Consider the following 27775-nt stretch of genomic DNA (forward strand, 5'->3'; position numbering starts at 1 on the left):
CATAGCAATAGAAAACAAATATATGCTCTACTGCCCATACCCAGGTGGACCGCTCCCACCCTCTGCCCTTGGTACCCACCAGTAAGAAGCCTTAGGGGAATGTAAGGTGGTTTTCCCTCTCCAGCCCTCCCCCAACTGTGGTTAGTATGCAGACTACACCCTGTTTCACACGGCTGGATTGAGGCCAAGACAGGGCTCTGCCTGGCTCTTCCTCCCTCATCTCATGTCCTGAGGTGCCCCCTAAAAGTCTTTGGTCTCTTTAGTGCAGTCGTGAGAATCACTGCTCTAGTGATACCCTATACTTTCCTACCTTTAGATGCTCAGTTTCCATTTTTTAATTGTATTTTTTTATCGTAAATTAAAAAACGAAGAGCATCTTTGTTCATAAAACTTTGAATTTTGGCTGGTTTTCTTAGGATAAGAAATGCTGAGTCAAGGCGGATGAACATTTTTAAGGCTCCTGATATACACCGCCAAAGTTTTCTAGAGACTCTACCAATCCACCATCCCATTAGTCAAGTATGATGCCTAAGGTTATTTTATCTAAGCTGAGCCAGTGGAGATTTTGGGTCAAAGAATTAGGAGATATTTCGGGGGAAGACCCTCTTCTCATTTTACCTCTGAACTCTCTCCCCCTTAGGGACCCATCTTCACTCCCGTTTCCAGGCGCCTAATGGAAACCTCTACCTGGAAGTTCCAAAGGCACCCAAACTTGATGTGTCCAAAACTAAATCACTTCTGTCACCTTTCCACCTCTTTTCCACTGAAATGCTCCAGATCCAGAAAACTGACCTATCGCTGTGGCTGGGACCACGGTGGTAACCATGACGATAACCATGGCAACCAGATTCCCTAACGAAGTCACACGGAGTGCAGACATGAAGCAGGAGACACAGAGGGACGACAAGCCCGTCCTCTCCCGCGTTGGGCACAGAATGGGACATTTAAGGGCATATACACGACAGCGCCTGCGCACCAAGGCACGGGACGAAAGGGTGATGAACATACGTCACGGAGCTTCGCGAAGCCCGGAAAACAAGGCATCCGCGGCTGGTGCAGAACCGCGGTTTCGGTTTCGGGAGTCGGGGTTTTTGTGCGCCCAAGCCTTGCTTTCGCGCCTGGCTGGGGATAACTGCGCAGCCGCCGTAGGGCGGGCCAACCGCCAGGCGCGGGCGCGCGAGCGGGCGCGCAGGTGTTTGTGCGCACGCGCCCTCGGACGCGCGTGCGCACCTGTAGTCCGGGAACTGGGAACAGGAAGCAGAGGGGAAGGGGTGGGGTTGAACCCGGGTCTCGCGCATGCGGGCGCCATACAAAGCATTTGGCGGGTTTTTCTGGGCTTCTCTTCTCTGATCCCGTCCTTGAGATGTTCAGTGGTGGCTTTTAGGAAGCTGGCCGTTCTCCCCAGGAGAACGACTTCTCAAGATTTCTGCTCTCTTCCTTCAGGCGTTTGGGGACTTCAAAAGAAGAAGAAAACGTGTTTCTCCGTGACTGACGGCTGGAGCCTTCTGACGGCCTGAGGTTTTGGGCCATTTGGTCACTCTCCGTCTCGGTCCCTCGGAAGGTGAAAGGATCAGAGGGACCTCGTCCTGCTCATCGATCTCCACGCCTGTGGGTTTCTTGGCGTCAGGTTGGAGCTGGGTGGGCCCGGCCCCCCTCCTGGGTCATCATGGCCGTGTCCGCCCAGCTCTTGGTGGAGGAGTTGGAGATCTTCGGCCTAGAATGCGAGGAGGCTCTGGTTGAGAAGTGTGAGTCCCTTGCCCCCCTCCCCGGACCCCAGCCCAGGTTCACGCTCCCGCTCGGTTCCGAGGTTCACCTCCCCTAGATGGGGCTTCTCGGTGTTTGTGAGATGAGTTAAACTGAGTATTGAGATTTGGGATGTGAGGACTGTGAAATGCTCACAGGGTACTGCTTGGATTCCCAAATCAAAAATAAGAATATGAAGAGCGATTTTAAATCGGCGCAGCTTCACCGAGTTTGGAAACTGCTTAAAGCTCAATAACAAAGCAAGAGATGTTGGGGTTTTGAAAAGTAGCTTTTTATTCCTGGCTCCTCCCTTTGCAGCCTACACCTGAACTTCTGCTGAACCATCACTTCTCATCAGAACTGTTGGTGGTCTGTGCAAATATGAGTCCCTTTAGGTGGGTTCCTAAAATTGAATTTTGGCTTTGGAGGAACTTTAAGGAGCTTGTCAGCTGTTTACAGATGGAGAAACAAATAAGGAGAGTTAATTGCCTGAGCTGGTCTGTGAACCAGATCTCCTGTGCCCGAGTCCGGTGCTCCATTGTATTGGTCCATCGTATTGGTCAGGGTCTGGGGCAGTGTAAGGAGTTGTTGGAAGCAAAGTCTTTGGAGGTGTGGACAGTCTCAGTTTTAGAATCAGGGTGATTGTGCACCTGCCTTAATCATTCATCAGCACATTGAACTTCTTTTCTAATATATAAAACCAGGATGCAAACATGGTAATTTATGAGAGACCAGAATACTCCAAGTTTTTATCTCCAGGGCATTCTCTTCCTAACAGGAGACTTGAATGAGAAAGCCAATCATAGTCAGAAATGTATTTGGTGAGCCTGAAATCAAAACAAGAGAACTTATAAAGGCTTCCATCTCATGTAGGACTACATTGGCAGTGCTGTTGGAATTCTAGACTTGGAATTCATAATTGCTAACCTCACTGGGACTTAAATATTGCCTGACAGTCATACCATATTTCCCTGGTCTGTTCACCCTTAGTCTCCTATGATTATTCGTCACCTGCTGCGCCTTTAACAACCTTCTGTCCCACTCTCATTTCTCAGCCGATGAACTTACTTCCTGTTTTGCTGAGAAGAATAGAAGGAATTAGAAAACTTCTTTAAGCTACCCCCATTACTTCTTCCCACTGACCTGTGTCCGTGCCATATTCCTTGCCTCCTCCCATTACAGTAAATAAATTCTCCATAGTCCTAGCAAAAGCCACATGCTCCACTTGAGTCCTAAATCCCATTCCTTCTCTCCTCCTTAAGGACATCACTCCAATAATTCTCCCCTTACTTATTTTCCGTTTTTATCTCTATAAGGTTTTTTTTCCTAATAGCCTAGGAATGTGACTCTTACCCCCTCCGTTTAAATACTCCATTGTCCCGCCTTCCCACTCCAGTTATCTTCTCCCAATTCCAACAAACCTCCTCCTCAGGATTACCTATTATTCAAATTTTTCCTCTTTAAGCCCATTTCAGTCAGCTTTTTCATCCCCACCACTTCACTGAAATTGCTCCTCTCAAGGTCACCGACAACCTTCACCTGGCTAAAGCCAGGGATGCATTTTCAGTCTTCGTTTGGATGAATCGCAGCATTTGATGCCGTTTATCGTGTCCTCTCCTTTAAAACACGTTTTTTCTCATAGCTGCTTGATGCTCCTGCCAGGTGTTCTCTACCATGCGTGTCACCTCCTCTCAGCCTTTGCAGATTCACCCGCATCCTGAGCCGCGAGATACACTCGGCTCCTTGGTGATCTCACCTGGTCTCCTGGGTTTACATTCATGTGTTTGCTGATGATTCCCAACTTATATCTCAGCCCAGACCTTTTGCCTGATCTGCGGGCTGGTCTGCCTCCTAGATGTCTCCAGCTGGATGTCTGATTGGCATCTCAAACTCTATGTGTCTAAAGCTAAGCTTCTGTTCCCTCTCCTCATAGTTCCTCCTGCTGCCTCCCCACCTCAGTTAACTGCCCCCTTCCAGGTGCTCAGGCTAAACCCACAGCCTCATCCTTGACGCCTTTCTCTCTTCACACCCCACATTCAGTCAGCAAATCCCACTGGCTTTACCTTCAAAGTGTTTCCCACCTAGAGTCCAACCACTTCTCCCCCTCGTCCACTGCCACCACCTTGATCCAAGCCACCATCATCTCTCACCTGGACTTTGCTATGGTTCTCTTAATTGGTCCCCCTGATTCTGCCCTTGTCTCCTTCAATCTGCTTAACGCAGCAGCCAGGGTGACCCTGTTCAGTGGAAGTCAGATCGTGTTACTGCTCTGTTCAAACCCTCTGGTGATTTCTTGGCTTGCTCAGAATAATTACAGTGGCCAACGGTCTGCACCCCCTTCACCCTTTCAGCTCATCTGTCGCCTCCTTCCTCCGTGCATCCCAGCCCCAGAGGCCTTACTGAACTTGCTTCTCCCTCAGGATCTTTGCCTGAAATCTCTTCCCCTCAACACTGCCTGACTCGCTCCTTTACTTCCTTCAAGTTCTTATGCAGATGTCACCTCCTCAATGAAGCCTTCCCTAATCACTGGGTTTAAAATTGCCAGCCCAGGGCTTCCCTGGTGGTGCAGGGAAAAAAAAATTTTTTTAATTGCCAGCCCCTTCCCCCCCCCCCATCCCTGTCCAAGCTTTATTTTCCTACAAAGCACATTTAATCGTCTAACGTGCGTCTTTTACTTATTTGTTTTCTTTTCTTTTTCTTTTTTTAAAATGTATGTATTTATTTATTTATTTTTGGCTGCATTGGGTCTTTGTTGCTGAACGTGGGCTTTCTCTAGTTGCAGCGAGCGGACCTCTCATTGCGGTGGCTTCTCTTGTTGAGGAGCAGGGGCTCTAGGCGCACGGGCTTCAGTAGTTGTGGCGCACGGGCTTCAGTAGTTTTGGCACACGGGCTCAGTAGTTGTGCTGCACGAGCTTAGTTGCTCCGTGGCATGTGGGATCTTCCCGGACCAGGGCTTGAAACCATGTCCCCTGCATTGGCAGGCAGATTCCCAACAACTGAGCCACCAGAGAAACCCTACTTATTTGTTTTCTGTCTCCCCTCCATAGTGAGCTGCGTAAGGACAAGGGTACGTCTCTTTTTATTCACTGCTGTGTCCTTGGGCCTCGAACAGTGCCTGTCCCTAGTAGGTGCCGAATAAATTTTGATTGAATTTAAGTAGAGGATGATTTTCACTTTTCAAGATGAAAGCTGCAAGCAATGAACTAAGTTCTTACGTGTCCAATTTCCCCCTGCAGTGATAGAGCTGTGCGCTCTGTATGGACAGAATGAGGAGGGAATGGCCGGCGAGCTCATAGCCTTCTGCACCAGCACACGTAACGACTGCCTCACCGCAGAGACCCTGAACTCTTTTGAGCACGAGGTGAGAACAAACTGTAAAAAAAAAAAAGAAAAGAAGAAAAAAGAACAAACTGCAGGCAAACTGATAATGTAACTCTCCGTGTCTGCTCAGTCGGGAGGCAGTGCGCTGTACTGAGAAGAGTGTGGGCTTTGGAGTCGGGCCTGGATTTCAGTCCCAGTGTGAGCTTGGACCAACTAACCTAATGTCTCCGAGCCTCAGTTTCCTCTCCTCTCTGGTTCTCTTGATCTGTACTTTTTATGGGTATTGAATGAAATGAGAATGGACATAAATCACCTAAAACTGTGTCTTCAACAAATAATTGGTGTCAATATTAGAACTGTTATGTGTTGTAGGGAAACAGTCACAGGTGAAGTCTTTAATTTTTGGTCTATCGTGCATCTTCTGCATTCTTCCTTTGAGGAATTTTATATCTTTGATTATGTTTCAGATACCCATTATTACCTCATGGCTGTGGGGAACGCCTCCTCTATTACTTGACTATGGAATAATATATTCATTATCTTTTCTTCCTCAGTTTCTGAGCAAAAGATTGTCCAAAGCCAGCCTCGGTGCCTCCAAGGGCAGTGGGCATGCGGGAGCCAGAGACATTGTTTCCATACAAGAGCTGTATCCTTTTCTGCTCAAGGCCTTTGCATCAAACCACATATTGTATTTCATCATTTATCTATCGTTATTGTTATCTATTGTTATCGTTGCATTATTGTTATCTGTTGCATGTATAATTTTAGAAACAAGCAACGAATGTAACTAATACTCAGATTTCTTATTTGATCAACCCTTGCCTTAGATTTTGGGTGGAAGTTTATTGTTTCTCTTAACCAGTGTTCTTAGAATTGAAGTGGAGGAGGAAGAGGAGACCCTCTTGAACTCTTACACCACACCCTCTAAGGTGCGTGTACCGTGTTTGGAAATTGCATTCTACACATAGCATTTTTTTCTTTAGTCTAAAAATATCAGCACAGCATTTGAAGTTCTAAGGGAGAAAATTCACCACTCATACAATTTCCTGCTCTATTTCCACTTACGCATCTTCCTTTCCGATCACATGCATAGATGTTTTTGCACGATGGCAGTCCTTGTGGACACATGGTTGTTCTGCTTTCTTCAGTTAGCATATCATAAAATTTTTATAAATGCAATTTCTCCATAATTACCCTTCTTTAATGGTTGCCTAGTTTTGTGTCAAGTGGAATGTAACTGAATGATCTGACTTGGGTGTTGGACCCCAGTGTGAGAGGTGGAGTAGGGCAGTGGAAAAGCGTTGCCCTCCACGCCTGAGTCAGAGACCTCAGTGACCTTGAGTGAGTTGCTTTTATCTCTCTGAGCTGCCTTTTCCTTTCCTTTAAAATCAGGATCTCTTCATTCATTTATTGAGCAGCTACTATGTGCCAGGCACTGGGTGAACTGGTGAATGAAACAGGTTTGGGTGTGCTCTGCCCTCAAGAAGCTGACAGCCAGCGCTGATAATATCTCCTATCTCAGAGGGCTTGAAAATTAAATGAATGTGTAAAGCGCCAAGCCCAAAGCAATGTATTCAGTAATACCGATAGTAGTTACTCTTTATAGAAAATACATTTGTGGAAATCCTTAACCAGGGAGTAAGCCTTAATCTTTCAAAGTAAATTACATTGTAAGAAAGAAGGTGAATAGTTTAGGTGTGCCTATGCAGAGCAAGAAAGCTAAAATGTTCATAGTGTTTTGGAGGACTGACTTATGGTAATTCAGCTCTCAGTAGACTGATGCATAAGTCAGATGCAAATTTACTTAATTTACTGTTGAAGTATATACCCTTCTGATAGCTGAAATACCATATTGAGGACACCCCATTCCTGCTACAAAAGTACCTAGGAGGCGGGCTTCCCTGGCGGCGCAGTGGTTAAGAATCTGCCTGCCAATGCAGAGGACACGGGTTCGATCCCTGCTCCTGGAAGATCCCACATGCCGTGGAGCAACTAAGCCCGTGTGCCACAACTACTGAGCATGCACCCTGGAGCCCGCGAGCCATAACTACTGAGCCTGCGTGCCACAACTACTGAAGCCCACGCACCTAGAGCCCGTGCTCCGCAACAAGAGAAGCCACCGCAATGAGAAGCCCGCACACTACAACAAAGAGTAGCCCCCACTCACTGCAATTAGAGAAAGCCCCCACGCAACAACAAAGACCCAATGCAGCCAAAAATAAATAAATTAAAAAACAAAAAAAAGTACCTAGGAGGCTCAATCACGGATTAAAATTTGTGACCATGGAATCAGAGCTGAGAGAGTTGGGTTGAAATAAGCAAACAATTTGAAATATGTGTCTGAAGCTCAGAGGAGAGGCAGAATGGGGCTGGGCTAGAAACAGGAAAAATGCTTAGAACGGTGCCCATCACACGGAAACTGTCAGGCATCGGTGGCAGCATGATGACAGAGTCAGCCAAACCTTGGCCTTTCCCACCCAAACAGTGCCAGTGTCAGATCTTAGGGGCAGGAGTGCCCCTGTTACAGAGGTGAAGATGTCAGTGGTCTTGTCACCATTAAATACTTGGCTTGTGCAATTGACAGCTACACTTTTGCTCCCATGCTCACCATAAATCTTCTGGTTATAATTTGGCTCTCCACGTGTCCTTCCTGACAGGGAGAGATGCGTTCGCCTGAGGATTTGAAGTTCCCATGATGTCGGCATTATGTTTCTAATCAGTGAATATGCTGGCATCCTTGGCTATAATTTGGGTTCCTGTGTGGTGTGAGGATATGCTCACCCCAGGATATGAGACTGTGGTCCCTCGGTATTTCTCGTTACAGGTGAATGAACTGGCACGTAGCATTAGCGGCGAGTCTCCTGAACTTGGTTAGAGTGAGCACAGCCCCCAGGAGTGTAGCTGGAGCTGGTTTGCTGACACAGTCAGGTTTCACCGCAAGGTCTGAGGATGAGAGCCGCGAGGCTCTGCTCTCTCCCAGAGTCCCATCCCCTGTCCGTGTCCTGGGAGACCTAGAGTTCTGTAGCCCACTGTATATTAGAAGGGTCTTTGGGGGAAATAGTTTGAGAAAATATATCAAAACCATAAAATCTTTACCATCCTATGGCCCAATAATCGTCCCCACTAAGAGTCTCTCCTAAAAAAATAATCCAAATTCTAGGAAAAGCTATGAGTGTGAAAATGGGCACTTCAGCATTATTTATAGTCACCAGAAATTACAAATGCACCCAGCAATAGAGAAGTAGTTCAGTAAATTATTGTATATCAGTTCAATCAACACGGCTACTAAAAAGAATGAAGATTGTGACAATGTGGGAAAATGCTCATAATATAGAGCAAAAAATTCAGTGTATGTATTACTTAAATGAAGGTTCATATTCAAAATAAGATTACAACTATTAGGATTTTTTTAATTGGAAAAATATTGAAATACTAGGAAGGAATATTTTTAAATGGCTATTGTATAAGGGTGGTAGCATAAGGGTCTTTTTAAAATCTAGTTTCCATTCCAGCTCCTTAATGGTGGTTTTGAATCCTTTCTCTCCCATCTGTCCGTCGTCACCCCTGTAGGCAGCTTTGGTGGCATAACTTAAACCTGCAGCCAGGAGGAGCCCAAGGGTAGGGGAACGTCTGCAGACTAGCTGGCCGCCTGGTTGCCATCCAGGCAAGGATTTTGTCATTCCTCAGCCACAGTTGGTCGTCCCAGACTCTGGGGAGCAATGGATCTCGGGACTTGCGGGTTTCACCCTCTACTCTGGGCATCTCTGGACTCTTGATGAGCAAAACCCAGAAAACAGAAGTGACCATCAGTGAGGCATTTGCTAAATCCTCTCCAAATATGAGCTCACTCATGTTATCTGCCTGGAGTCACTCCCTTCTTTAATTTTGAAAATGCGTGGTAGACTTTGCCAAAATAAATAGTAACATGGTCCCATCCCTTGTCAGGAAAATGTGTCCACGCAGGTCAGAACCGTATGCATAGCAAAACTCACAGCTGTTGTAAAGCAAAGAGAGGTGGGGAAGGAAAGTGAACACGTGAGTGACTTGAGAGGACAGATTGCCTGCTTGGCAATCCTTTTTGGGAATGTTGGCATTTTTTTCATAATTGCCTCCAAAATGGAGACATTATACTGATGAATACTGGGTCACAGTTGCTGAGGATTTCTCTCTGAGATTATACTTGGAAAATGGGGCCTTAAGAAGAAAGCCAGCCCTATCCTATCTGTGCCCTTCATTCGGGCACCGTTCTCCCTTTCTTCCTAAGGAACTGTACACTTAATTAGCAGCCTGGATCTAGAGGGACTGGGCCCTTTTCCTGTTTTGTTTCTAGGGTTCTCAGAAGCGAGCTATCACCACTCCGGAAACCCCCCTCACAAAAAGGAGTGTATCTACTCGAAGCCCCCATCAGCTCCTGTCACCATCAAGTTTCTCTCCAAGGTATGGCTCATAATTAAGTCAGCTGCCAAACAGCAGGCCTGCCCTTCCCTTCCCTTTCTCTGGTTATCTGGTGGCGGCCGACTCTACAGCGTGACTTAATGAATGTGAGTGGACGGTTACCTCTGCAGTGAGCTGGCTGGAAAGCCTACTGCTCTCTGCCCTCCCCGCTCTGCTGTCCTGTGTGGAAAATTACTGTTTCTTACGGTAATTAAGGAAACTCACTTTCCACCCACTTTTCTGGGGCTCATTTCCTAGATCAGGAACCGATATCTTCTACTGAAAACAACCTGTCTATTCAGGAGTTGGGAGGCCTTCGAGTCTTGCCAGTAGAGGCAGATAGGTTTCCACCTGCTTCTGTTAGTTCGTGTGTTGTTGGGTTACTTTTTTTTTTTCATCTGAAGTATTTATTTTTAAAAAAGAAAAGCACGTATCTTTGTTCATAATGTTGCGTAACCTGTTTTTTGTCCCTCACTCGGGTTACAACTAGTTTCTGAGAGTTTTCTTGTCACTGTGAATCTACGCCGACTTAATTGGTATTTTATCCCTGCTGCCACCTCTGCACATAAATCCACAAAGATCACATGTGACTTTTGGAAATCCATAAATGACATGTCTTATGTGAGAGAATTCCATAGGTGAGAGCTCTACTGAGGAGAAGAAAGGTTTCTAGGCACTGCCACATCAGGATGAGGCAAAGGAACAGTAATGTTAACCAGTTAGGGAAACACTTGGCTGCTAGGAGTCACTTCTTCTAGACTGAGCAGAGCTTAAGACTTTGTAGCCCTGTCACATTAGAAAGGAGATGATAGGGAATTCCCTGGCGGTCCAGTGGTTAGGACTCTGTGCTTTCACTGCCGTGGTCCTGGGTTCAATCCCTGGTCGGGGAACTAAGATCCCGCAAGCCGCGCGTCATGGCCAAAAAATATTAAAAAAAGAAAGGAGGTGATAGCCGTCATTCAAGCTGAGCGGTGGTTGGATTCTGAGGGACGATTTGACTTTAGTGTGGTCCACTCCTGCTTTCGGGAGTTCTCGAACTGGCTTCCGAAGTGAGCTTTCCAGACTTAGAAGGGCATCTTTGGATGCACAGAGATGGTTGGTGTACAGAGATGGTTCTCATAGGTGCTCGCACCATGGCAGCAGTTCTGTCCTCTCAACAAGCAAGCCTTTGCAACTCGTAGATCTGTCTACAGCTGACCCGCTGTGAGCGACTCCCTGCATTAAAGGGCCGGCTGTAACGCCCACCCCACGGAGCTTCACAGGGAGGAGCTCGGAGCAGCCGGCGATGTGCTGCCTAGTCATTTTTTAATGCACGCCAATGAAGCTGATGTCAGAAACTGGCTTTGTAATTTATGAAAGTAACTTCTAACTTATTCAGGTAGAGGCAGCACTGGAGATAGAGGTAATTAATCAAGCTCGCTTTCTGTAGCCTCCCTGGAAAGGAGGAACTGGTGCCACCCATTGCAACGGTGCCCCCATAGAACTTGTTCCTGCAGAGTTTCGAGACATTAAATGAAGGCTGTTTTAATTGGACCTCTCTGTACGCTGTGTTCATGACCGAAGGGTTAGAAGACCTCGCTGTCCTCTAAGCAGATCAGCAATACCCGTGTGTCCTTGGAGGTGGAATGTATCAGTCAGTGAGTGGAAATATGAGAACTTGTCCATTGAGACTCGGAGAATGGGAGTGTTTGTTCACCAGCTGACAGAACTCATTATGCGTCCACCTCCAGACGCTGGGGAAAGCTGATTCATTTCATTTAACTTCATTTCAGTGCTGTTTCTACCTTGAACTGTATCATGAGGTCTTATGTGTATGCACAGCACCTTTTGGCTTATCCACAGTTCCAGGCTCTCATGATGTTCTAACAAATGCTAAAAACTCATAAGAAAATAGTACTCGGAACTTGCTTTTTTTAAAATTTTATTTATTTATTTATGGCTGTGTTGGGTCTTCGTTTCTATGCGAGGGCTTTCTCTAGTTGCAGCAAGCGGGGGCCACTCCTCATCACGGTGCGCAGGCCTCTCACTATCGCAGCCTCTCTTGTTGCGGAGCACAGGCTTCAGACGCGCAGGCTCAGTAATTGTGGCTCACGGGCCTAGACGCTCCGCGGCATGTGGGATCTTCCCAGACCAGGGCTCGAACCTGTGTCCCCTGCATTGGCAGGCAGATTCTCAACCACTGCGCCACCAGGGAAGCCGGAACTTGCTTTTTAGTCAATTCAGAGTTTGGGTTTTGTTTTACTTTGTTTAGTTTTAAGCCAGGAGAAGACCTTTTAAAATGTGTCCTTGCATCTAAACTTCTCTGAACACGTTTGGTATTCCTCAACCCCCTCATTCCTGAAATTCCTTAAAGGTCCAGAATGTCCAACCCCATTAAGCTGATTAGATTTATAAAGTGTGAGGCCAGCCTGACGTTCCTCCAAATCTCCATTTTCAAAAGGTAACCTCATCCTATTCCTCTCTCCTTTTAGATATGAACACACTAACATTAATGTCTTCTGCTTCCAATTAGTGCTACTCCCTCTCAGAAATACAGCTCGAGAAGTAACCGAGGAGAAGTGGTTGCCTCCTTTGGCTCAGCACAGGTGATGTCTTGGTCCGGGAGAGAAGGAGCCAGTAACATCAGCCTGAAGGTCTTGGGGTATCCAGAGCCGCTAACCAGGAGCTACAAATCCATGTTTCAGAAGCTCCCAGACATTCGAGAAGGTAATTGTTTTTCTCTTTGAAATTCTGGAGGATATAAAACCACCCGGAAGGGTCTCGAGTCAGTAACAAAGCGTCAGCTAGGCTGGTAGAACAAGTTTCAAGGTTGCCTTTGATAGGTGTCCTCCGGGTGCCCCTACTAGTAACAGGATATGAGATGATAACTCAATAATTCTCCCAAATCACATCACTTTGCTAAAGAAAAAGCACATAACCATTTCCCAGTAACAACCACTTGAACTGTGTAAAGAAAGCCAATTAAAGTGTTAAAGGAAGCAAAGACATTTATGGCTTCTTCCTTGTGAAGAATGGAAGGCTCTCCAGGTTGGGCTTGGCTTCCCCTAAACCTCCCTGACGACCTGAGTGAGAGGAAGGCTAGGGTGGGAGCCGGACTAACTCTGGGATTGTGCTGCGTGACCTGCTGTGGCCAAATGGAAGGCCGGGTTCAGCAGCCCAATATCGGGAAACTGGCTCGGCCTTCAGAAAGTTACAAACTGACCGGTGTCCTAGGCACCCTTCCTGCTTCTGTAAAATGACTGACTTTAATGTTTTACAAGGTGCTATGTTTTCTCTTCTCGGCGAGTAAAATGTCTTAAACACACTTTCTGCCCTCTGGGATTTCAGTTCTGACCTGTAAGATAGAAGAACTTGGCAGTGAACTCAAGGAGCATTACAAGATTGAGGCTTTTACTCCTGTTCTAGTCACAGCACAAGTAAGAGTTGTTCTGATAATCTTTCCTGAATGATACTGTTTTTTTAAATCAATGATGAAAAAGCAGCCTCCTGCTTCCTTTTCACTAATCGTCTAACTTCTAGTTAGAACATCTGTCTGGGATGAATTTGGTAAAATGGGTTATAAGTGCTCGCTGGTTTTGTGACCAGAGAAAGTCATTTCCTTTGCACTTGGATTAGAGTCTTGCATGTAAACAAAGACTGAGGGCCTCAAGCATTCAAGTATCAGGATATGAGGACAGCAGCAAGGTGAGGATCTCCAGAAACGGTGACTCACAGTCTCTCCCCTTCTCTGGTCTCTGTCATTAGGGACCAAGTGTTGCCAATCGTGTCTTTATGTCATAGTTTAATCTGGCACGTGCACCAGTGCTTTCTCTCTAGAACGTACTTTAAGGGGAGACGTGTTCTCAAAGATTCTTTATGGTACCTCTGTCATGTGTTTGCATTCAGAGAAGAATGGCCAGTTGGGGAAGATAGGCAAAACCATGTCATATAAGGAAGTTTTGGGGGAATTTGGGAGGAAGCAGTGGAGGGGAGGCCGGGATGTACGGTCTCGTGGGGAGAGATTAGACTTCCTCAGTTTGCCCCCGGGAGTGGGAACAGGATAGAGGAAGCCGCAGAGAGAGAAATTTCAGCTCAGTTTAACGAAGAACTTCCTGTTAAGAGGCACTCTGGTGTGTGGTTCAGGATATGGCCCTGGAGCCAAACTTCTGGGCTTCAAACCCAGGCTTCTCCCACTGTTTGACCTTGACTAAATTACCTAACCTTTCTGTTACTGGTTTTTCTCATCTGTAACATGGATGCAGTAATAGCATCCACCTCACGCTTGTTGTGAGGATTAAATGAGTTAATACACGGAAGCCTTTAGAACGGTGCCTGGTGTTTAGTGAGCTCAGTAAATGAGAGCTACCGTTAACCGTTATCCAGGGATGCGGTGCGTGGGCTGCTGGCGGGGCGAGGGGGCAAGTTCCCCTTAACTAGAGATGCTCTGGCTCAGGCAGCCACTTAGAGGGGCTCAGGCATTAGGTGGTGGGCAGACTAGATGCCCTTTAAGGGTCCTTCCACCCCAAGGAGCCAGTGATGATGTTTGTGGTTGCCTCAGGCTCAAAATGATGCCCCGACAAAAAAAATGTGTGTTGTTGTTTGAAAAGGTCTGTTTTGCTCTTCGTCACATTGACCAGATTTTGAGCTCCTGTCCCAAAGACTGTCATTCTTATGTGTACCTTCGGCAGGAGCCCGTCACCCTGCTGGGCCAGATTGGCTGTGACAGCAACGGGAAGCTGAACCACAAGTCGGTGATTCTTGAGGGAGATCGGGAACATTCCTCAGGTGCTCAGATTCCAGTGGATCTATCTGAGCTCAAAGAGTATTCTCTGTTTCCTGGACAGGTGAGATCAGGGGTGTCTCCCACCGGGCGTGGGTGTGCTTGTTTGCTCCGTAGTGTGCGTAGAGGGCTGTGGCTCCAAGAGTGAGCGTTTCGTCACCGGCCAGCTGCCCCTCGCTTTTGACGTCTGATGCCGTGAGGTGTCGCTGGAGCTCAGGCCCAAGAGGGGACACCAGTGTAGGGATTTCAGCCTTCCCCCACGTGCTCGGACCTTGGCTCTGGGATCTGCTGCCGGGTTCAAACCCCAGCTCCACCCCACAAGGCGGGTGATTACAGAGATGTTACTAACCTCTCAAAGCCAGAGTGTCCTCGCCTGTGAAATGGGGATGATAATTCCTACCTCACAGGAGAGAGGGAAAATGAGGTCACCCGTGTAAAGTACAATTATTATTACGCCAACATAACCCCCCTGATTTGTTTTCTAGAAAAATACCCCCAAGTTTACAATTACAGAATGAGAGTAGCTGCACAATACTTCTTTTTTTTTCTGGCTACGTTGGGTCTTCGTTGCTGCGTGCGGGCTTTCTCTAGTTGCGGCGAGCAGGGGCTACTCTTCCTTGTGGTGCGCGGGCTTCTCATTGCGGTGGCTTCTCTTGCTGTGGAGCACGGGCTCTAGGCGCACGGGCTTCAGTAGTTGCGGCGTGCGGGCTCAGTAGTTGCGGTGCGCGGGCTCAGTAGTTGTGGCTTGCGGGCTCTAGAGCACAGGCTCAGTAGTTGTGGCGCACGGGCTTAGTTGCTCCACGGCATGTGGAATCCTTCCGGACCAGGGCTTGAACCCGTGTCCCCTGCATTGGCAGGCGGATTCTTAACCACTGTGCCACCAGGGAAGTCCTGGACAATACTTTTAACTCTATCAGAGTAACTTATTCCAGACCTCCCGTTCATCTCCCCTGTGATGCAAGCCTGTCTGCTGCTTGTCTTTCAGGTTGTGGTTATGGAAGGAATCAACACCACTGGTAGAAAACTTGTTGCCACCAGACTCTACGAGGTACCAGTGTCCCCCCACCTTCCCCCCCACTCCCCCCCAGTTTGCTGCAGGCACAGTGTGTGTGGTTCTGTCTGTCCTAGAGCCCGTCCTTTGTAAGGGCCCATTTATTTGCTTCTCAATTCTCTGTCTGTAGAGTGGGACTTACCTCTAGGTCAGGGCCTCGCAAACTGTTCCCCTAAAGGGCCAGACAGTAAATATCTCAGGCTCTTGCAGGCCGTATGGTCTCTGTCACAAGGTCAGCTCTGCCATTGTAGCACAAAAGCAGCCATAGGCAACCCATAAACCAACGAGTGTGCTGTGTGCTAGTAAAAGTTTACTTACAAAAACAGGCGGTAGCCAGATTTGGCCCATAGCCCATAGCTTAGCAGTCCCTGCTCTAGCAATAATCCTCCACAGATTTCCAGAGGATGCAAGGAGAAGTAGCAGGACCCTACTCTCCCACCCTTGCCTAGCAGGACGCTGATCCTACAGGCACCTGTTTTGCTCCTGCTTTTTGCTGGGTGTTTTATGAGTTTAGCCGTGACCTTGTGCTACCCAGGTTTCTTTGCCACTCAGTAAAGAAAAATGGCAGGACCATCAACTCTGTGGGCTTTTAGCTCCAAGGGGCAAGACACCCGCAAACACACGGTGCCGGGGGCAAGACCTCACCGTAGCTTCTCTCCTGTTTGAAGGGCGTGCCACTTCCGTTCCATCAACCCACTGAAGAGGATGGAGGTAAACTTTGCTTCAAACATTATTTTGCTAACAATGCGGGTGGAGGGTGGTGGACAAGGGTCCAGGAGCGCAGTTCCTCAGGCCCCAGGGAAGCTACACAAGCTGTTTGAGAGCAGCGTGCCGGAGCTCCAAGGGCGACTGTGAGTGGGTGGGTTCACTGGCCCTTTGTGGAAGGCCAGGGGTCTGAGCCTACATGGCTTTGTCAGCGTTATCGCCTGTGCTCTGACTCCACAAGGCCTGTCCTTTAAAGACTAATGTTTAACAGGTATTTGAAGGTTGCTTTGAAAAGGGAAAAGAGCAGGTATTTATTTATTTATTTAAATTAAAAAAATTTTTTTAAAGAGCAGCAATTTTTTTTTTTTTTTTTAAGTTTAGTGAGAGATTTTTGAATGAAATTGAGACGGGCTAAAGTCTTTTTTTTTTTTAATTATTATTGATTTATTTTTTTATTTTTTTTATTTTTTGGCTGTGTTGGGTCTTCGTTTCAAGAGCAGCAATTTTTAAAAAGAATTTCTGTAAATGCCATGTGATATCCTGGACTAGATCCTGGAAGAGAAAGGGGACGTTAGTGGGAAAACTAGTGACATTTAAAGAAAGTCAGGAGTTAACAGTAATATACCAGCATTAATTCCTTAGTTTCAACAAACGTACCATAGTTATATAAGATGTTAGCATTAACATTAGCGGATGCTGGGTGAAAGGTGTACGTATGGGAACTCTGGGCTATGTTTGGAACTTTTCTACAATTCTAAAGTTATTCCAAAATAAAAAATGTATTTAAAAATTAGACAAATTTCTCAGAAAGCCTAGAGTTACTTGGTCACTAACCTAGATGGGAAAAGACGAACGTTTTAATAAACTTTGCTTCAGAACAATTCCAAGCATTTTTGTAAGCAAAGCAGAAGACTGCTGAGGATTAGCAGGGAGCTGGCTGGCACTAGCGCGTTGTCAACACCCCCTCCACGTTAATACTGTGTGAGGTCATTCTTAGAGGCGGCCTGGAATCAGGAACGGAATCTAGGAGTTTATGACGTTGCACATTCTCTCAGAAAATAAGTGTTTATGGAAGCAAGAGTGCTGGTACTGGATCGACTTCAGGTAATGAAGAAAACAGACAGGGCTGAAATGCCCGGAGCCTGAGCTGTGCCAGGGAAGCCTTTGGAAGCAGTTGAGTAGGTTGTAAACAGACAGTTTGTGAGCAGAGTCTGGGCTCACAGCACCCTGGGTGTGGAGACACAGAATAGGACATGAGCCCGGCCCTCCTGGCACTCACCGTTTACCCAGGATTGATGTCTCCTGTAGGCTCCTCAGAACCATTAGCTTTGTCCCCCGCCCTAGCACGGCACGGTGTGAGTGTTACGTTTCCCCTTGAATTTTCTGTCTCAGTTGAGTTATTGCCACTCTGGTAGGCGAACAATGGCCCTCATTCCTGGAATATATTCCTGAACATATTACTTTATATGGCAAAAGGGACTTTGCAGGTGTGACCGAGTTAAGGCTCTCGAGATGGGGATTGTCTAGGTGAGCTCAGTGTAATCACAGGGGTCCTGATAAGGGAGGGCAGGAGGGTGAGAGTCACAAAGATTAGAAATGTTGGGCCGCTGGCTTCCAAGGTGGGGGAGGGGCCGTGAGCCAAGGACTGCAGGCAGCCTCTGGAAGCTGGGAAGGGCAAGGAAACAGGTTCCCCTCCGAGCCTCCAGGAGGAATGCAGCCCTGCCCACCCCTTGATTTTAGGACTTCTGACCTCTAGGAACTGTAAGATGATAAATGTGTATTGTTTTAAGCCACGAAGCTTGTGGTAATTTGTTACAGCAGCCATAGGAAACTAATAAAACTGCCTGTTAAGAGGTCACGGGGGCTTCCCTGGTGGCGCAGTGTTTAAGAATCCACCTGCCGATGAAGGGGACACAGGTTCGAGCCCTGGTCCGGGAAGATCCCACATGCCACAGAGCAACTAAGCCCATGTGCCACAACTACTGAGCCTGCACTCTGAAGGCCGTGCGCCTAGAGCCTGTGCTCTGCAACAAGAGAAGCCACCGCAACGAGAGTAGCCCCCGCTCACTGCAACTAGAGAAAGCCCGCACGCGTGGAAACAAAGACCCAAAGCAGCCAAAAATAAAATAAATAAATTTAAAAAAAAAAAAAAAAAGGAGGTCAGGGATCTTTGGGTTTTGTTGTCGTAAGCTACAGAACCAAGTTCAGACTAACTTAAGAAAAAGAGAATTTGTTAGGGGAAATCCAGGTAGCTCACAGACTGGACAGGTGGCTGGAACAGGCTTACAACCCGGATTAGGGCTTAGTAACTCTAGGTGTCCAGGTAGCAGGGAGTCCCCTGCTGTCTCGTCCAGGCACCTCTGCTGGGATGGGTCAGCGCCAATCTTTTTCTGTCCTTGGATAGTTCACCTTGAGATTCCGGAATCCAGAGGAGAGTGTGAATGGCTTAAGCTGGGTCCAGTACTTGCTCCTTGGCTAGGGGAGGACAGTGCACCTAATTTACAGCCCCACCTGGTGGAGGGGGGCGCTTATGGAGGACGAGGCTGATTCTCCAAAAGGAAAGCAGACGCTGTGAGGAAAAGGGTGCCCCAAAACAATGGCCCTGCACCCCATCACACAAGCGTCTCCTGTCCCAAGCCTTGCACCCCAGCCTGTCTTTCTGGACTCCTCGAGGTACCAGATTCTCTAGCTGCACTCACCACCAGATGGTCCCTCACACCGAGCACTCAAATCTCAGGGCCATCCGGGACCCTGCCTTGCCCCGGCTCCTGGCACACTCTACTTACAAGTGTAAGCAAAGTCACAAAAAGGCAAATACCATAAGATTCCCCTCAGACGAGGTTCCTAGAGTCGTCAGAATCATAGAGACAGACAGTGGGAGGGTGGGGAACAGGAGTTAGTGTTTAACGGGGACAGAGTTTCGGTTTTACGAGATGGAAAGAGTTGTGGAGAGGGATGGTGGTGATAATTACACACCATTATGAATTTACTTAATACCACTGAAATGTTTACTTAAGATCAGAGGGAATTCCCTGGAAGTCCAGTGGTTAGGACTCCGCTCTTTTCACTGTCAAGGGCATGGGTTTGATCCCTGGCTGGGGAACTAAGATCCCGCAAGCCTCTCAGCGCAGCCAAAAAAAAAGGTTAAGATGGTAAGTTTTGTGTTATATGTATTTTACCACCCACCCAACCCACCCCCCCAAAGTAAATGTTGGGAGGAAAACCATGTAAGCAAATGCCACTTTGATCAAGTCCCTCCAGACTCCCACTTCCCTACCATGACTCGTGCACTGCTGGTAAATGTCTATCGAGTTCTAGTTGTTTGCATACTTACCTGTCTCTGCCAGCAATGGAGGGTTCTTTGAGGGCAGGATGAGGTCTTGCGCCTCCTGGATTCCTGGAGTTGCGCACGTAAGGAGACTCTCAGTGAATTGAGTCCCGTGGCATCTTTCCCTAGTTGTCCTTTGTCCCACCATCCCAGCATCCTCTCATCAGCATCTTAACAATCTTTTCTTTCTTAGATTCTGAGCAAATCATGGTCCTGGTGGCCTGTGGGCCATACACCACATCTGACAGCATCACGTTTGACCCCCTGCTCGACCTGATCACCATCATCAACCGCGACCGGCCCGACGTCTGCATCCTGGTAGGAGGCCCTCCTGGGACAGCTTCACCCCGGGAGGCGCCAATGGGAAAACTGGGGGGTCAGTCTTAGAAAAAGGTCTGTTGAGGTCCTAAGTTTTTAGGAAGAGTGTGGGACTCTCCTCCTTTTTAAAAATATTTTTTAGTGCTCAGCCTACATCTTGGGCGAGGTGAGGTGTGCATGGAATTAATCCAGAAGCCCAAGGTGTTTTGCCACCCTGCATTGACTTTACAGTATTCTCGCCTCTGTCTCATTACTCCAGTTTGTGAACTCACCTCTTCTGAAAACTCAAAATACAACTGCGTGGAGGTAGATTTCCCTTGCTGGGCTGAGAAAGAAAAAAGCCCAGTATTGGAGGAGGCAAAACAGCTAGCATCCAGGAGTCAGGTCCTTCTGCCTGTGATATTAGCTGGGCGCCCTTGCCCCATCTGCTGCCTGTCCCAGGCTGCACAGGTGGCCTTGGAGGGACAGTGGACCCTGGACAGAGAACTGCTAGGAGAGGATATGTGAGGGCACTCACAGACACGTGTGGTTCTGATTTGTTCTTTTGGTACCTTTGTTTCTCCCCCTCGGGCTTATTTACAGTTTGGACCTTTCCTGGATGCTAAGCATGAACAGGTAGAGGTGAGTGACTGGGGTTGGGAGGGGGAGATACCGGACACTCACATTCAGTCAAGCCCCCACTGTTACTTCCGTCTCTTGGAGTTTATCCTGCATCTGTAACAACCTAAATGAATCCCTGCGGCTGATCAGGAAAACATTATCACAGGGCATTTTTAATAAAGGTACTGAATTTGAGGGCTTCATTTCACCAGAATACAGAGCTGTTTGGAAGCTGGGGGAGGGGGATCCAGATATCCGAGTCCCGGTCCTCCTCGTGTGCGACCGACCCTTGGTGCTGAGGCAGGTGCCCGCGGGTCCTGGAGGTGCGCCTGGGAAAGTACCTTCCTGACTGCTACCCTCAGCTCCATGACCCACATCATCTTGCCATCCTTTGAACTTAAAACACAAATGACCCTTCTGAGGACATTTCTTCCCTTTGTCTCAGGAGGTTTTACCTGGCACAGAAAAGATTTCAAAACGCTCTTCTTCCTAGTCTTCCCCTTGGCTCACTTGCAGGAGGACTGATTTCTTCCCCCACCGCCTTTCCTGCCCCCAGCTAGACTCAGCTCCTGGAGGGCAGAGACCACATCTTGTGTATCTTTGTGACTCCTTCAGCTCCTTGCTCAGGGGCTTGCCCCCAGGGTCATCTAACAAGCGCTCAACAAGTGAATAAATGCCAAACGTCTCCCCTGTAAACCTGTCTCCTCTTTTCTTGCAGAGCTGTCTACTGACAAGCCCGTTTGAAGAAGTTTTCAAGCAATGTCTACGAACGATTATTGAAGGGACACGAAGGTCAGAGTTCAAAATACTGGGCAGAACCTTACGCTTCCTAAGTTTCTCCAGGGCTTCTCATTAAGAAACTGAAACTGTTCAAAAGTCGTGGTAGTTCCCATCCTTTTATCCTTTTGAACTACAAAGATCAGATAGAACCCTTGAACTTCAAGTGCACGGATGCTGAGTGAAGAGGCATCTTTGTAAAACACAAAGCTAAACACACTTGAAAAGGCTACACAGACTTTTCGCTCTTCCCTTGCTCTTTCTTTACTTCCTTCCTCCCTTTTGTATAAACTCATATTCCACGGGAATCTTCCCAGGGTGGTGCTGAGGAGTGTTTGATGACTTACACCACAAAATCCCTTGTGTGAGTGAGAGTTTGGGGTGAGCCCAAGTCCTTCCCCGAGTCAGTGCTTCCCTCGTTTCACGGGCGCCGCCGCCGGCTTGTATGAGCCATGGTAGAAACTCACGTGGGTGGGGATCTTGAATGCTTGCCCCAGACCCTAGGGACGTGACTGGGAAAGGTCATAGCAGTGATGAGAGATGGGCAGTTCTAAATTGAGAGAAAAGCCTCTATTCCAGGAAGGGTCTAAGCTAGAAGTAGAAAGTTTTTCAGGAAGCTGACACCTCCACTTCCTGTCCCTTCCCTCCAGCGCCAGGGTTTGAGAGAAATTGCCCTTGGTGGTGGATCTCCTCCTCTGGGGATCTGCCTCCCTGGAGCTGAGCTCATCAAAAACAAACATTCCCGAGGCTAAGCTTTTAAAAATAAGTCTGTAAGGAAGGTGGTTTTTAAAACAAGATGTATAATCTTCCGCCCCTTGGCCGTGAGAACTGATCTCAGGCTTGATTAGCTGTAACTCTACCTTCTTGTACCAGCAGCATGGGCCAGTGTCGTAGGCCTCTCGGACTGGGGAAAAACACCCCCAACTGACCCCAGAGTCGGGGGGCTTGAATCGTGCAGGTGACAGCCTGCAGCTGGATCTGCCCCTCCCTCCCTCCAAGTGAGATAACATAGGTGCCTTCCCTCTGCCTCCCAGGTTTGTTGTGACCCTGAATGAGTTTGTCAGACCTGGAGGCTCCTAGCACTCCTCAGGAGATAAATCCCCTGAGGAGCAGGACTGGTGTCCCTGTTTTATCAGCCCTCAGGTCCCCTCCGGGATAGGCAGGGACTGCGGGGCTGTGCTGGGTGCTTTCGATTTGAGATGGGGTTCTGTTTTTGGTTCCTCACCCCATATGGTATTGACAGCAGTGCTACAAACAAAGAACAAACCAGGCATTGTTACCCTGGGGGTGAGCTCCCAGCACCACCAGGCACTTTCATCTGAGGCCAGTGTGCGCCTCGGGGGAGAGGGGCTGCCCCACCCTTCCCAAAACAGTATAAAAATGGCCCTCCTTTGGGGGGAATTTATTTTTATTCTGAGAGGTCAGAAACGCAGAGCATTAAGCTGATTTATCAGTGAAAACCAGAGCCAGTGAGGAAGCACCTCCCCTCGCAAGAGCCCAGCAAGAGCCCAGCAGAGCCCGGGGAGCTTGAGGGAGGGAGTGAGCCGCTGCAAGGCCCCTCCCCACCGTGATGTATGAAGTTGTGCAATGCTCAGCATAGTTGGAATTTTCTCTCGGATCCCTCCCCCTACAGCCAGCCTATAACCCTGAGCCAGAGGCCCCTTTCCTCCTTAACCATTGCTCTGCCAGAGCCTGCACAGAAGCAGAGCAAGTCCATCTCTTAACGGCGGCCAGCCGTGCCCCCACCCTTCGTGTCCATCACGGACTGAGCCCCGGGGATCTGAAACACAGACTGTCCCCTTCGGGTCACCCCCGGCCTGTCTGCCAGACTTCAGCACCCAAATCGGTAGACTTGGCTACTTACAGGGATTTAGCTTTCAATGTCAAAGGGACTATAATTCGCAAAGTGCCTTTGGTCTCAAGATTCTGAATTTCCGCTGCAGAAGTCTCAGTTCACGCTTTGAGCGGGCATGACAAACAAGTGACAAGTGTGACAACCATCACCAACACCTTTATCCCATGTGAGAGGCAGCCACATCCCTATACCTGCACAGGTGCCTGTACCTGCCTCTGGGAAGCCACCGCGTCTTAAGCAAGAGAGGGTGCTAGAAGTGAGAGCTATTGGTGGATGTTAAACTCGCCCCAAAGTAACACTTTCCGTCGTTTGGTTTACAATAGACCCCACTCCGCCAAGGACAGGTTTTTTTTCCCCTTTCTTCTGCACGGCTGGAGAGGTTAAAGAGTTGGCCCCTAGAGTTACGGGGTTTTTCTTCACTTACATCTTGTAACAACCCTAGAGATTCTCCTGCCTCCGTCAAAGGAAACGTCTGTCATCTCTTACTGTTGCTGTTAGATATTTCTTTCATCTTTGTAAGACAGGCTGCTGAGAAAGAAAAACCAAGGGCGTTGATTCCCTGTGCGGGAGGGGAGGGCGGGGCGGGCCCTTGACGAACCAGAACCAGCCGTGCCTTTCCCCCCCCCAGATCTGCTCAGCCTGCGGGTCCCTCCCAAGGGAAGAGGCCCCCAGCCAGGGAGGCTACGTGACGCCTAAAAGCCACGTCTGTTCAGACAGTGTGAAGAGTCAGAACTTTGGCTTCAGATCTGGCTCTGAGGATTTTCAGTCAAATCCTCATCTTTCCTGATTTCCTAGATCTCCATTTCTTCTCCCCTTTTTCTACGAAACAGTAGTCCTCTTCCTCTCTCGAGTAGAACATCATATGGAGCCAGGAGAAAGCATGTCCTGGGAGACAGCCATGAGCCCCATCGAGGTGGTTGTGTGTAAATTAGAACAGATTATCTCTCGTTCCTGGTGTCCCATGGGGAACGGCACCCCCCTTAATAGGAGAGCTCTGTTCGGAACTTCTTCCCTGGGAGTAGGCTCTTGTATCCAGCTCTGACCCTTTAAGTCTGTCACCAGCTATGCTAACTCAACTGCACTCATTTTCCTTCCTGTTCTGATGCTTTTTTTGGCAAAGTAGCTCTGGCTCACACCTCATCTTCGTCCCATCACTGAGAGACGTGCACCACGAGCCCGTGTACCCACAGCCGCCCTTCAGCTGCTCCGACCTGCCTCGGGAGGACAAAAAGGTACCAGCGTCCCCTCCTCAACCAGGCAGCCAGAGTCGAACGTGCCGAAGGCGACCCAGCTTGTCCTGGAAGCAGAGGGCGGGGGCGCCTTTTTGAGGCACACGTGGTGCCTGCGTCTTAAGCTTCTCTTTGTAACAGGCAGACGTGTGATTTACTGTCCGTTGGGCTGGTCCCCCTTTCACTGGTCCCCCCAGCCCTTGCAGACCCCCCATTTTCAGGGGGAGGAAGTTTCTAGCTTTGGTGTGCGAACGTCTGTCCCACCTTCTCGTTTTAGCGAGTGCAGTTCGTGTCCGAGCCCTGCACGCTCTGCATAAACGGAATGATCTTTGGCTTGACGTCCACCGACCTGCTGCTGCACATGGGGGCTGAGGAGATCAGTAGGTGAGGAGGGTTTTCGGTCCCGCAGGCGGTTCCTCTGGATCCTGGTCCTGTCCTCGGCCAAGGGGTTGCTTGGCAGGGTCTAGAGGGCAGCCCCTAGAGCAGCACTTTCTGCCAAAGCCTTTGGCCACTGAGTTTCTCTGCGCCCAAGGGGAGCGGTGGGATGCATGTGTTTCTGTTATCGCTTGTTTCTGTGGTGTTTGAGACCCTGAAGGACCACATCCGTTCTGTCTTTGCACTTAATTTCTAGTCATAGAAGTCCATCTACTTTTCTCCGTTTGCCACATTTGTGACCTAAACAAGATGTCCCTGCTTGCGGAGGGTGACTGTGAGTTTACCCCGCAGCGTGCTCCCCCTTCCAGCACAGTGTGCAGCTCTGCAGAGGATCAGACACAGCCAGATCTGTTGAGCTGAGGTTCAGCAGTTCACTTCTCGCATCGCCCGTGATGGGAAGGCGTGCGGAGCGATTTGTGTCTTAGGCCAGAATGGGTGTGTGTTTGTTGGCTCCGGTTGGAGGTGCAGGGGTCACGCTGGCTACAGCTGGCCTGGCGCCGGGACAGACTCCACGTTCTCCGGCACGATGCGGAGCTGGGGATAGCCTGCCTGGGCCCTGATCGCGAGGGATCCCTGCTCTTTCCCTTCTCAACCCCGTGTCCTGCTCAGCAGACCGAGCATTTGCGGACAGGTCTTTAAACTTCCCCAGAGGTACCTTCTTGTCACACGCCTTGGCCACGTCGCTTCTGTCTAGTTTAATAAATCCTCCCCGAGGAGAAACAGGCACTGATAAACAAGATTCCACTTTCCGTTTCTTGCTTTTCTTCCTCCCCTAGTTCTTCCGGAACTTCAGACAGGTTCAGCCGAATACTCAAGCACATCCTGACCCAGCGGAGGTGAGCCTGCCCGACGGAGTAGCTGACCGTGAAGGGAGTGCTTAGGGGTCAGGGAGCTCTGACAGATTTGACCTCGAGACCTTCCCCAGGCCACTACCAGGGAACTCCACCCTGGGATGACAAGCCTGCGTCCTGTCCCCTAAACACAGAAGAAAGGGAGAGACGGTCTGTGAAACCGTGGAAACCAGTGACATAGAGGAAATCCATCTGGGGAGGGGGGGGTCCCTGAATCAGCTGCTGCTGACTGTCTCTCTCCGTCTCTGCAGCTACTACCCGCTCTACCCTCCCCAGGAGGACATGGCCATTGACTATGAGAATTTCTATGCCTATGCACAGCTGCCCGTCACCCCCGACGTCTTCATAGCCCCTTCAGAGCTGAGATACTTTGTGAAGGTAGGTTTGAACTCCACCATGTCCCAGAAACGCCAGAACCAGTCTCTGACTTTCCCTTCTGGACCCCTGGCACTCACTCCTCGCGGGTCTGCTGATGGGGACGGTGGCCTCATTTCTTTGGGGGAGGGGGTAGGACTAGAAAACAAATCTGTTAGTAAAATGCATAAGTAAGCAGCGTCCCCTTGCTGCCCTTCCCGCCCCAGGGCATGGTACTCAGTCAGCCCAGCCTGGGAGCCGGAGACAGGTAGGAGGGCCCTCAAACCATGGTTCGCACCTGAGGCCACCTCAGGTGCTCTGGGCTTGCCTGCCCCCTCCTGAATTCTGAGATGACCTCCAAGCAGCTCTCGGTCATTCTCATCTCTGCCTCCTGAGGCCCTGCCCGGGGATCGGGTCCCTCACAGGGAATCCACCTGATCAAGCCCCTCTTGCCAAACCAGAGCCAGTTCAACCTCGAGAGGTAAACTTTTTTCCATGTTGGGAAACAAATAGATCAAGTTTGTCTCCAAGTTTGGGAGCTGATTGTCACCCTGCCGAGTCACCTTCTTCTGTATTTTGTTTCAGAGGCTCAAAAGGTTCTGAGTTTTCTAACAATAAGTTGACATATTTGAGTTGAGACGCGTTTTGCTGGCCTTCGTTTCCATTTCATAAAGTCCTCTTTCGGGCCTCATCGTTAGATGAGTCCAGCCTTCTCACATCAGTCCCGATGGTTTTGGCCTTTCCAAACCCACAGTCTTTCCTTCCTTCCCCCAGGACATCCTTGGCTGCATCTGTGTGAATCCCGGGCGCCTCACCAAAGGGCAGGTGGGGGGCACCTTCGGCCGACTCTACCTCAGGAGGCAGGCCTCGGGCGCCGAGGGCAGGCGGAGCCCGTGTACTGCCGCCCAGGTGGTCAGGATCTGAGGCTCGGTCCTCTGTCATCCCCCGTCGTGCGGGCCTCCCAGACACCGAGAGCCCGGGAGCAGCCCTCTGCCAAGATCCCACCCGTGGAAGGAGAGGGGGCAGCCAGCTGGAGAGGACAGGGCTGCGGGCAGGGGGCCCAGCGGGAAGACCTTGGGCAGCTGGACCCCTACTCCGCGTCGAGTTTCTCTGGAAGAAAGCTGTTGTTTCTTCATGGACACTTGGAGCCCAGCGAGAACTGGCCGTGGACGCAGTATGCTCAGGAAGGTCAAGGCTTTGCGATTTCCTACTGAGTCAGACATAGAAACAACTTTTGGAGATATGAAAGTAAATTCTGTGACTTCTGAGTTTAATCTTTCTTCCGCTCCGTCTTTTTCCTGGTAGTGAACAAAGAATGTTGCCCTTCTGGACCTCTGTGCAGAGAAGGCAGAGCGTCTGTCACACTGGGTTCCGCCCAGCCCCAGCCCCGATCCTCCTAAGGCTGCTCCCAAGGCCCCCGCGGCCTCTGTGCTGAGGAGGCGCTGGGCTCGGGCCACAGAGCGAGCAGCTGGCTGCGGGCCGGGCCCGCCCGGCACGGTCCTCGCCGGCCCGCTGTGGTCCCAGCCTGACGCCTCCATCTGGAGGGGGCGGCATCCAGAGCTGGATTCCCCGGCGCTGGCTCAGCCGAGTCACCCAGCAGCCTGGGGCTCACCTCTAGCCCAGAACACTTGGACAAGGCCAGGCCTTCCAGGGTCCCCAACACGTCCCCTCACCTGTGTGTCCTGGCATCTGGGGAGAGGCTGTCGCTGGCTAAACGTGGAGTGGGTTTCTGCCCTGAGCTGGCGTCTGTCCTGCCTCACACGCCAAAGCCAAGGCTGGAAACCCGCAGCTGTCAGACCGAGGGAGCAGCCCGTGCCGATGCCTTGAGTCAGAGATAAATAGGTAACCTAACAGTGTCCAACCTTTGCCTTCCTCCTCTGATGGTGAAGTGGAATCAACGACAGATCAGACCGGGCTGGGGTAAAACTGGTCTCCCTCTGAAAACAAGCAGTTGCTGCTTTGTTTCATTCGTTTTATAAGTGCCTCCTCTGAAGGCAGGAATTAGAGACAAGCCC

At 49.4% G+C, this 27775-nt stretch overlaps 1 protein-coding gene across 3 annotated transcripts; it reads left to right on the top strand.

The window, feature by feature from the left end:
* The first annotated feature begins 1242 nt into the window (after nucleotides 1–1242).
* Nucleotides 1243–27034, top strand: POLA2 (DNA polymerase alpha 2, accessory subunit). 3 transcript variants are annotated; one of them, XM_082476982.1, is made up of 18 exons: nucleotides 1250–1745; nucleotides 4980–5104; nucleotides 5619–5710; nucleotides 5936–5993; nucleotides 9395–9501; nucleotides 12011–12204; nucleotides 12826–12914; nucleotides 14166–14321; nucleotides 15243–15305; nucleotides 15977–16019; nucleotides 19535–19659; nucleotides 20242–20280; nucleotides 20978–21051; nucleotides 24012–24123; nucleotides 24398–24504; nucleotides 25332–25391; nucleotides 25658–25784; nucleotides 26535–27034. In XM_082476982.1, exons 1-18 carry the CDS (start codon nucleotides 1667–1669, stop codon nucleotides 26682–26684), a joined length of 1800 nt encoding a protein of 599 aa, XP_082333108.1. In that variant the 5' UTR covers nucleotides 1250–1666; the 3' UTR covers nucleotides 26685–27034. The 3 variants fall into 3 exon arrangements, with proteins under 3 accessions (XP_082333110.1, XP_082333108.1, XP_082333109.1); XM_082476983.1 differs by having other exon boundaries at nucleotides 1253–1745; nucleotides 24015–24123; XM_082476984.1 differs by lacking the exons at nucleotides 25658–25784; nucleotides 26535–27034 and adding an exon at nucleotides 24752–24829 and having other exon boundaries at nucleotides 1243–1745; nucleotides 25332–25376.
* The last annotated feature ends 741 nt before the right edge of the window (nucleotides 27035–27775 follow it).

The sequence above is a fragment of the Balaenoptera physalus genome (genome assembly GCF_965194825.1).
Source record: "Balaenoptera physalus genome assembly, chromosome: 10".
Classification (NCBI taxonomy): domain Eukaryota; kingdom Metazoa; phylum Chordata; class Mammalia; order Artiodactyla; family Balaenopteridae; genus Balaenoptera; species Balaenoptera physalus.